Below are 10,975 nucleotides of genomic sequence, written 5' to 3'. Positions count from 1 at the left end.
GCTCGAGTACGGTCGCATCTCGACGATGTCGGCCTGCCACAGATCGTCGTATCCCCGTACCACAACTCGTCTTCGCGGAAAATTTTTTCTCGCCGGAGCGTGCAACTCCTCGACGAGTCTGCGCCTCTCGACGTTCATGGAGATAAATGATATTCGATGGCGCGAGATCGACTGAATCGTTTCGTCGATACGCGACTCAATTTATAATGACGCCCGCTTCGCGAAGTTCCTCGATGATCGACAGCATCTCGTTGCCGTGAGCGGCGTTGCCCGCTCGATGCGAGGCGTCGAGCAACCGCAGACGATCCACCAGCTCGTTGGGATCGTCCAGTGCACGTACTCGATCGCGCTGTCGTTCAACGTCATGGCGCGAGGTACTCCTTTTCCAGATTTTTTCTTCGGCGTGACCAACGGCTTTATTACATTCTTGTACTTGTATCCCCTGTTGGCCAGTACTCGACCCAGCGGATGGTGCTTGTGTCTGTGCGCGTTCGTCGCCTGCAGCAGGCTCTTGTATTCGCGCATATCTTGTTCCGTTTGAAGCGTATCGTCGGGAATTCTCTTGAAGATGATCTCGTAGAGGCCGGGTGTACCGGCGTATCGCACGCCGTCGATAATTATGTTATCCTCGTTATCCACGTCGAAATGCTTACTGCCGAGCATCAATCCGTCCTTGTCCAAGTAAGCGCCGTACACGCGATCCATACCGCTGTGCTGTCGTTGTGTCCTCGTAGGACAGGCTCGACGTACCTCAGACTCAGCGGACCCGAGTGAATTCGCGACGTGTCTCGGTTCTCCGATGAATGATTTCGGTCGGGCGGCGCGAGCGTCGCGTACGTCGTCGTCTCGGAGTCGATCGACTCCGGCGGTTGCGCGGGTGCGGGTGTGGAGGTTATCGGCGTTCGATCGAAGAAACGCGTGCGCGGAGTCACGAAGAAGTCCTCCTCCTCCTCCTCCCTCTTGCGTTTAGGAGTAGCGGCACGCGACTTCGTCGCGACGGGACCGGCGATCCGTCGCAACGGCTCGACGATAGACCCGAAACGCCTGTCCAGCGCACGGTCCTCGTCGATTCTACCGGTCTTCAGAGCGCGGTGTTTCCTGCGGATCGACTCGCTCGTCCGCTCGATATCCCTCGCGATTTTTCGCGCTCGTTAGCTATGTTCATCTCGGTCGAGGCACGGACGACGACTGACGGCGTTACGGTATCGCGAACTCGTTAAATCCTCTTCTGTATCTCCCCTTTGTAAGCGCACTATCCTTGTCTATCACTACGAATCCGTACCTGTGTAGCCAACACTCGCGACACAGCGCGCGAAACGCGTCGTACATGTCGGTGTTCACGTGATCGTTGTAAACGTGTCTCAGGTTGGTACCGTCCTGCTCGAACAGAATCAGCAGATTCGCGTTGTCGCGTATCAGATGTTTGGGTATCCTCGCGTACGTCTGACAGAGATAGAAGCAATCGACGTCAGCGTGGCGGCCCATCCCGAAGTACTCACGCACCGCGTTCTGCTTGTCGCACGCTACGTCGTCGAAGACGAAGATAGAATTCGGTAGCGCCTCGTTCGGCGGAACGACGTCGCTGTTGTTGGAGAACGTAAAGTAGCCGATCTCGTCGATAGGTGTCAGTAATTTTTCGAGGTAGCGATACTTTGGCTGTCGCAACGATTTCGAGTAGACGTACACGTTCTCGAAACGTACGCCGTTCGGGCTCTCGAGCAGGCTTATCAGCACGTTGGTCTTGCCGCAGTTCGACGGGCCGCAGACGATAGCGCGTACGGTACTCGGCAGCATGTTTCCATGCCTGCGCGTTTCCCTCTCCGTCTGCACTTTGGCGTCGAGATTCGTCACCTCGATAGTGCGCGACTGACGCACGAACCGCATACTTGCGACTGAAAAACCTACGCCGCGAGCGGGCCTATTTATAGAAATGCGCGGAGCGAAATCACTCAGTGATCGAGATATTCGTCGTCGCGTCAGACCGTCTGCACAGCTTGACCTCCGCCGAGCTGGAATACGTACCTAAGGTTATTCTGTTGCGAGAGTGCGAGCAGTACATAGATCAGTTGTGGGACAGACTGCCCGAGCACATACGAGCCGATTCGGAGGTTCAACGGTACCGCCGGTGCCTGAAGCACTACAACCTGCCGAGTCAGGAGACGCACGTCGACGGCCCAGCGCCGTTGATAAAGAATTGCGGCGAATGTCAGCAAGGAATCGGGCGATAAACGCGCATTCTTTCGAGTTACATATCCTCGGCTACCAGTTTTGCGGCCCCGGCACTCGACTGAGGAAACGATTGGCCAGAGGCGACGCGGGAGTGAATCCGCTGGACGTGGCGTGCCGCGAGCACGACATCGCGTACTCTCGGAGCAACGATCTCGCCGACAGGCACGCGGCGGACGAGGTGCTCGCCGCGGAGGAGCGAAAACGCGTCACCGCGAAAGACTCGGCTCTGGGCGAGAGAGCCGCGGCTGCGGCTATCTGGGCGGCGATGAAAGCCAAGACCAAGATCGGCATGGGCATGAAGAAGAGGAAGAGGGAAAAACAACCTACCAAACGTACCGCGAGGAAACGGATTCTTCCGACCGCGAAACGAGGCGGCGTGTTGCCGATTCTGCCACTGTTGGGCGCCCTCGGGTCCATGATCGGCCGGCGTGGCGAAAGCGGTGAACGACAGCAAAGCCGCTCGACGTCTGCTCGAGGAGCTGCAACGTCACGATCGCGCGATGGAACAGGGCCGCGGACTTTATCTCGCCCCGTACAGACACGGACGCGGGCTGTATCTCGCCCCGTACAAACGCGGACATGGACAGAAAGGAGAAAAAAAAAACGTCGAAGAAACGATAAGAATGCCCACGGGCGCAACCACCAACGTACAACTGAACCGGCTCGCGAGATGTATGCGCGTACCGTACTTTAGAGGGGTCTTCATGCGCAACGCGTTACCGACGAGCGGTGCGCGCCGCAACGAGAGCGGTATCGTGAATCTGGACGATGTCGAGGGACCAGGTATTCACTGGATGGCGTACGCGAAGAGGAACAACCGCGTCGTGACTTTGACAGTTTCGGCAATCTCCGACCGGAACTCGTGCGATACTTCGGCGTTCCTACCGCGATAGAGTACAATCGAACGTCGTATCAGACGTACGATCAGACCTTTTGCGGACAGATGTGCCTGCGGTTTCTACGAACCGTCGAATTTTAAAAAGCCCAACCAGACGTCGCGCGATCTCAGTACTCGTCGAACCGTCATGTCGCTGACACTCACGCTGAGCGGGAGGAGCAGCGTCCTCGCGGCCAGCTACTTTCCCGAGATAGACCTGAGCGACGGCGACTACGAGCTCGGTCTGACGATGTTCGAGACCTATAACACGATACCGAACGTGAACGAATCCAACGACAAATTTTACTTTGGAAACGACGACGAGGAGATTACGATCCCCAAGGGTTCGTACGAACTGCGAGCCATAAACGACTTTCTGAAACGCGCGATCTCGCGGAAACGTCCGCTGCTCGATGGCGCGGTGCGTGGAGACGCGGTGCGTGGAGACGCGAGGGACGCACTTCGCGACGACTACGAAGACGACGTAGAGTACCCGATAGCGCTCCGCGTAAACTACAACACGATGAGATGCGAGATCGTGTGCGCCTACCAAATAAACGTTTACAAACACAACAACATCGGGTCGCTGCTGGGATTCTCGAAGCGCGTACTGGAACCTCGAAAATGGCACCGGTTGGACGTGTCGGTCAACATCATGACCGTGAACATCGTCCGCGTGGAGTGCAACGTGACAGCGGGCGCGTACAGCAACGGCAACAGCGTGCACACGATACACGAATTTTCGCCGCAGGTTCCACCGGGATATAAGGTGTCGGAGAGGCCTACGCAGATCATTTACCTTCCGATCGTCGCACGGAGCGTTACCGATCTTACGATACGCGTCGTCGATCAGAACGGACGGCCGATCGATTTTCGCGGGGAGGAGATCACCGTGAGATTGCACGTGAGACGGCGACAGCGATAGGGCGCGTGAGATGCTCGGGTTGAACCAGCGGATAGATAACGTATCCTTTACAAAGCCTGTGACGTCATCACTCGACAGTGCATCCGGACGCGTCGAAAAGAAGAGGAAGAGGCTCAGTGCTTCGAACGTGGAGTTTTTAAAATCTCTGGGATTCGCGGTGCGCAGAGAACGATGACCAACATTCTGAACGTCAAGGACAAGCCGGTCTTCGACGATCGCATCGTCAAGATCGAGACTCACACGTACAGTCCGTTCGCCAACACGACGTTCGGACACAGCGACGAGATACGAATACCCATACAGCAGCAGGATCTGTACACGCTGCCGTACGAGAGTTTTCTGTACGTCGAGGGACGTTTGACGAAGACCGCGGAGGCACAGAACGCCGACGTCGCGCTGGTAAACAATTGCGTCGCGTTCATGTTCGACGAGATTCGCTACGAACTCGACGGCGTGGAGATCGATCGCAACAGAAACCGTGGCGTAACCAGCACGATCAAGAACTACGTGACGGTGACGTCCGACAGGAGCGTGATTCTGCGAAACGCCGGCTGGGACGCGCAGACCACCGCTGACGGATATTTTAATTTCTTCGTACCGCTCAACGTACTGCTGGGATTCTGCGAGGATTACAGACGCGTGGTGATCAACGCTCGTCACGAGTTGATTCTGTTACGAGCGCGCAACGACGAGAATTGCCTGATGGAAAATTCGGCGGTGGTGCCGAAACTCGAACTGTTCAAGATACAATGGCGAATGCCGCACGTGGTGCTGAGCGACGTGAACAAGCTGTCGATGCTGCGAGCCCTGGAGAGCGGACGATACCTGAGCATGGCTTTTCGCTCGTGGGATCTGTACGAGTACCCGCTGTTGCAGGCCACGACCAAGCACTCGTGGGCCATCAAGACGGCTTCTCAGCTCGAGAAGCCGCGATACGTCATCTTTGCTCTGCAAACGGATCGAAAGAAAATGTCCGAGGACACGAGCCAATTCGACGACTGTAAATTGCCCAACGTGAAACTCTACCTGAACTCGGAATGTTATCCGTACGACGACTTGAATCCGGATTTCACTAAAAACAAATGGGCGATTCTGTACGACATGTACGCGCGTTTCTGCAAGGGCTACTACGGATACGAGTATCTCGAACCGAATCTCACGGTTTCGTCCTTCAAACGTAAGGGTCCGTTCGTGATCATCGATTGCTCTCGACAGAACGAATCGGTCAAGAGCGCGACCGTGGACGTGCGAATGGACTTTGAACTCAAAGCGAACGCGCCCGCTAATACCACCGCGTACTGCCTCATCATACACGATCGCGTGGTCGAGTACAACCCGCTGACCAGCGTTGTGCGCAGGATCACCTAAGCGCGCGATATAAACGTCCACGAAACATCGTTCGCATCAGTCGACATGCACACGCCGACGTTCGTGGATCTGCAGGGTTTCGTCGTCAACGGGCGATTCGTCGTGAAGGAAGCGGCGGTGCTGACACGCGGGACCGTGCTCGCGCACTTTACGAGTCCCGTACCATGGAGGTCGTTGACAGGATCCGACAGGTCCTGCGCTTCCTGGTTGATTGCCTGTCACCATGGATTGCGATGGACGGACGGGACGACCCCGTACAGCGAGGCGAAACGCCTGATTACCAGTGCTGTATGCGGGGAGGAGGATGCTGCGGTGTACGTCAAGGGACTTGAGAAACGAGCGTGGCTGCGAGACTTGCTTCTGGACGACGAACGCGTGCACATCGAGACCCTGGATGCGGTTTACGAAGACACTCTATCGTTAGCCGATATGGATGCCGCTGATACTACGCGATGCGGACATCACGCTACGAATTGCGCCATGCAAAATGTATTCAAACTGTATAACTGGTGGTCGCGAAGACATTTTTGAAATAAAAAATTTACGTAAACGTATTTACCTCGTATTTTTATTTCTCTCCCTTAGTATATAGTGTATAGTATAGTATATGTATAGTATATACGCGTCGACAGTATATAGACGGTGCGTAACGCTCTTTTCGTTCATTCGTCCTCTTACGAGCGTTACGGCATGGACCGATTGAAGGACTATCTGCATCGAAAATCGGTCGAGCGCAAGGGGTACCGTAGGTTAGACGACGAGCCGCTGTGCCCACCGAGCCCCTCGAAGAAAAATCAAAGATATTGGGAATCGAAGGACAAGCCCCAAAGATACTATTGGGAGTTGCCGACGAACCAAAGATACGAGTCGAAGGACAAGTCTGAGCCATCAACGTCGTCGAAATACGTGCGTCCCCGAAGTCCTCCCCCTCCCCCGCCAGTAAAAGCGCGGGAATCTACGTCGAAATACGTGCGTCCTCGATGTCCTCCCCCTCCTCCACCATTACCACCACGGAGGCCTCCTCGATAAAATAAACGCTCTTCCCCCACCGTCTTATGAACAAAAACAATTCTTGGAATCGTTTGCGATAACAGCGAGTCTTACGAACAAAAACAATTCTTGGAATCGTTTGCGATAACAGCGAGTCTTACGAACAAAAACAATTCTTGGAATCGTTTGCGATAACAGCGAGTCTTACGAACAAAAACAATTCTTGGAATCGTTTGCGATAACAGCGAGTCTTAAGAACAAAAACAATTCTTGGAATCGTTTGACCTGTCGCGACAGGTTCTCCCCCACTCTCTTCGATTTCTCCCTTCGAGTTCAGAGAGCACCCGATCATTCTCGCTACGCTAGTCTGCGCGAACGGATCATGTTCGGCTTCTACTCCGAGATGGGCCAGAAGGAATCGTAAGTCTTCCATTTCTTTTTATTTTCCTTCGACTTTACCGATTACGTTCGTACGCAGGACGAAGCGTCGCGCGGTGCGCATTCTGAGTCGACGTTACGACCTGACCGCAACGGGCTACAAGTTTCTCGAGATCGGCGTCAACGTCGGTCCACCGAGCTACGTGGAGATCGTTCTGGGCGATCATCAAGGACGCGAACTGCCCATGTCCCTCGAGACGTGGAAGGGCCTCTACGAGCAGCGACTGAACATCTACAAGTTGCTGCGCAACGAGCACAAGGACAATTTCGTAACCGTCGGACCGATCACGGCAACGATCTACGCGCACACCGATCTTACGCTCGTACGGCTCGAATCCCCGACCGTACACGTCACAATGATCGAATCCACGCTACGCCGTATGTTCGATCTCGACGGCTGCATCGACGTTACCTTCGAGCGATTGTCCCGACTCGTCGATACCATCGACGTCAAGTACACACGCTTCGCCAACGTCGCGAACGCTATAAGCGAGAGCGACGTCTTCGACAAACGCCAGCTCGTCGATTGCGAGCTTCTCGCTTTGGTTTTTAACGCGCGATAAAAATTATTAATGTATAACACTTACTACATTGTACTAAAGAGTTATGAATACAAAATATATACTCTGCATAAACTACTTCTTTTTTCTTCCTGGCACCCTCCCGCGCGTTATACTACAATTATATAGTACACGATTAAATATAAATATATATTGCACGATTAAATTAAAATTATCCTTCGAAACGAATCTCGGCGTTAGATTTACTACGCGCGATTATATTAGTACATTAATCGACATAGGCCATCGGCTACCTTACGGCGGAGTTGTTTTTATATACAATAGATAGGGCCGCCGCAATTGCTTTTATATATACATTAGATAGGGCCGAGATATTTCTCTCGCCGATGCATCTCGTCGTCAGTGTTCTTTGGTCTGTCAGTGCGATTCGAAGCCGCTAACGACGTCATAGACGCGGGCGTCCGTTCGTTTTCATATTTCGAAATTTACTTTTTTCAAAAAACTAACTGAGTTCGTGCGTGAGAGTATGTGTGCGCGAGTGTGTGTGTGCGTGCGTGACATTACAAAAAAAAAACAATGGGGCACCGCGAACAATTTATACGCGCGTTCCTCGCAGACGAGGAGGTGATGGAGGTGGCGATGGACATCGCCATAGACATTGCCATGGAGGTGGCAGCGGAGGTAGCCATGGAGACTGACAACCCTCCATGGTTACCTCCGACATCCCCTCCATCACCTCTTCCTGTGGAGGACGTCATCGACGAGGACGGCGGCGACGACGACGTCGACGTGGAGGATGTCGACGATGACGACGACGACGTCGTCTTCATCGAAGAAGTACACAACGACGACGTCTACGTGGACGACGACGAGATCGACGACGACGTCGTCGTCATCGACGAAGTACGCAACGACGACGTCGACGTGGAGGGCGCTGAGGATGACGACGTCGTCATCGTGGACGACGAGGACGTCGTCGGTGATGCCCCCCCGATTGACCCGGTGCTGATGCACCATATGCAGGTGGGTGAAGTGGAGGAATTCCTCCGCCTCCTCGCCCACCTGCATGCGGAGTGGTGATAGGTCAATCGGAGGAGGGCTACCACTGATACCACCGATGCATGTAAGTAACATTTATTTATTTCATCCTTGCTGTCGTCGCCCGATGACGTCATCGCATGCATCGGATGCGGCCTTTTGAAAAAGTATTCTCAGGGGGGCAGCGGGGGGACGGCGCGATAAGGCCGGCTGCCAGGGCCAGCGGCGGCCTTTTTACCTTCCCCGCGCACTTCACCCCCCCCTCATTGCCCCATGGCTTCGAATCGGCCTAGTCTATCTACTATATATAAACATTGTATTCATGAGATTTACATAGAAAAATATAAATAAACAACACCGAATTATATAGGAATTGCAACGAGATGAAAGGTACAAATAGAGATATTTTGTATTTCTTTGTTGATTATATTAAAGTTATGGGATACTTCACTTTCTAAAAGATGCTAATTTTCCAATTTACTAGAAGTTATAGTCGAGCAATTGATATTTCTCTTAATACTTACTTCACAAGCAATTTTACCTCACCACGATATCGCACTTACAGCCGATATCAGAAGGTAAGTAGTACACATACGTAGATCAGTTCAAATGCTTGACACATATATCCACGTACAGTGCATACGTAGAAAAAGTTACGTATGGTATACGTAGATATGAATGACCGCGCGACGTTGGTGCCTAAGCACACGCCACCACACCTTGTGCATAGTTTCACTTCTCTCTGTCTCTATGGTATATTTTCTTCGCTATCAAAATGATCGAACGTCTCCTTGTTTTTTAGTTCCTCGATCTCCCACGATCAAAATGATAATGATTCTCAATAATAATCGATGTTACCTTCAAAAACCACGATATTTCCGAAGAACATAACAAATATTGAAATATCATTATCGTAAAAGCTTGATTGAAGACAGTCAAAAAGAGAAAAGTATAAAGATATATATAGGCTGTAAAATAACATTATTTAAAATTTTTTTTAATTTTAAATAAAAAAATTACGATTGATAAAAATTTATATTAGACATATTTTTAAATAGAAAGCATTTGTCCTTGTAACAAACAGTGAAAAATCTCTTCGTTTTCACTTTTTGCTGCATTATTAACTTTAAATATTGCTAGAAGGATTTATAATAATTGATACGATGATGAGACATCGATAGTCATCGCAATATCTTAAATACCGTCGAGACTGAGTAATTTAAACAAAACGAAAATGCAGTATTGGATAGTATCTAGGTAAAAGTATCTAGATACAGTATCTAGATATTTTAGCTGTATCTAACAAGGGGAGGATCAGGTGATTCACCCTGGGATTTCAATCCCAATTTTTTTGGTGATTCTAGAGGTAAAAAAAAAGACCCGTGTCCCAGCGTTTGATTGAATAGGCCTTAGTTTCTGAGTAATGTGAAAATTGGCCATACCTATCCGAAGCGCGCCGCGTCGCGCTGTATGAACCTTCCCTAGATACATATTATTACATAATTCAAATTCAATTATTTCGATGCGGAATAATCACTTGGATGATAAACATCATAAAAACATTTAAAGCATATAAATTTTTTACAGTTTGCACAATGAATAAATGAAGGAGTACTACATACACATTTATTTTTCCGTAAGTCCGGGGGGAAACATATTTCGTTGATGTTTCCAAACACATTTCTTTGAGGAATTAATTTTGATGCAAACCAAGCGTACTCGATCATATCTATAAAAGCTTTCGCTATTTATTATCTAATAGTTTATATATTATTATTATAACTCATCTATTATTTCAAATATTATTACTTGAATTAAAATTCCCTTAAAATTAAATTTAAATTAATGTTTATAATGTGATATTAAATTAAATTTGATATTTCAAAAATTTGAATACTATATCAGTATCATAAAAATAAATAAAAATATCCTATTAAAAAAAAAAAATTATAAAAGAACTCTCTCGGAGCCAATTGCATTGGTTGGAAGCATCGCTACCGGGAAGGTTCAGCGCGACGCGGCGCGCCTCGGATATGGCTAATTTTCACAAATTTATTACGCAGAAACTAAGGCCTATTTAATCAAACGTCGGGACACGGGTCTTTTTTTCATCTCTAGAATCACCAAAAAAATTGAGATTGAAATCCCAGGGTGAGTCACCTGATCCTCCCCTTGTAAGTGCATTATCTAGATCCTCATAGACGAAGATACCTATCTAGTTATCTTTTAATACGGTATCTTTTAAGTTTTAGGTACATAGATACAAGATATTTATACACAAATACTGTCACCGCCATTAAGTGTGCCTTCCAACAAACGATACAGTGATTGTTTCATTCTTGTTTAATATTGACGAACAACAAGGACGCATTGGTACACTGTGCCTCACAATGTGTCATCTGTGTCACTTGTTGGAAGGCACACTAAATCAACTCAGAAGTTATCAATTTAGTACTAGTACCTATACGCTAATATACTAATTAAAGACCGACATTCTTACGGTTAAAACTGTTTTTTAAAACTGTAAATTTATATAATTTAAAGTAAGAAATTGATAACGTAGTATTAATTTTACGATTTATTAGTTTT

General features: G+C 49.5%; 1 protein-coding gene across 1 annotated transcript; it reads left to right on the top strand.

Moving 5' to 3' along the window:
- Positions 1–4,202: 4,202 nt before the first annotated feature.
- LOC108778131 (uncharacterized) lies at positions 4,203–5,399 on the top strand. The gene has a single exon (XM_018545230.1). It carries the CDS (start codon positions 4,203–4,205, stop codon positions 5,397–5,399), a length of 1,197 nt encoding a protein of 398 aa, XP_018400732.1.
- The last annotated feature ends 5,576 nt before the right edge of the window (positions 5,400–10,975 follow it).

Source organism: Cyphomyrmex costatus, unplaced genomic scaffold (genome assembly GCF_001594065.2).
Source record: "Cyphomyrmex costatus isolate MS0001 unplaced genomic scaffold, Ccosl1.0 scaffold487, whole genome shotgun sequence".
Classification (NCBI taxonomy): domain Eukaryota; kingdom Metazoa; phylum Arthropoda; class Insecta; order Hymenoptera; family Formicidae; genus Cyphomyrmex; species Cyphomyrmex costatus.
The sequence above is the reverse complement of the archived record's forward strand: the minus strand, read 5'-3'. Positions and strand labels throughout refer to the sequence as shown.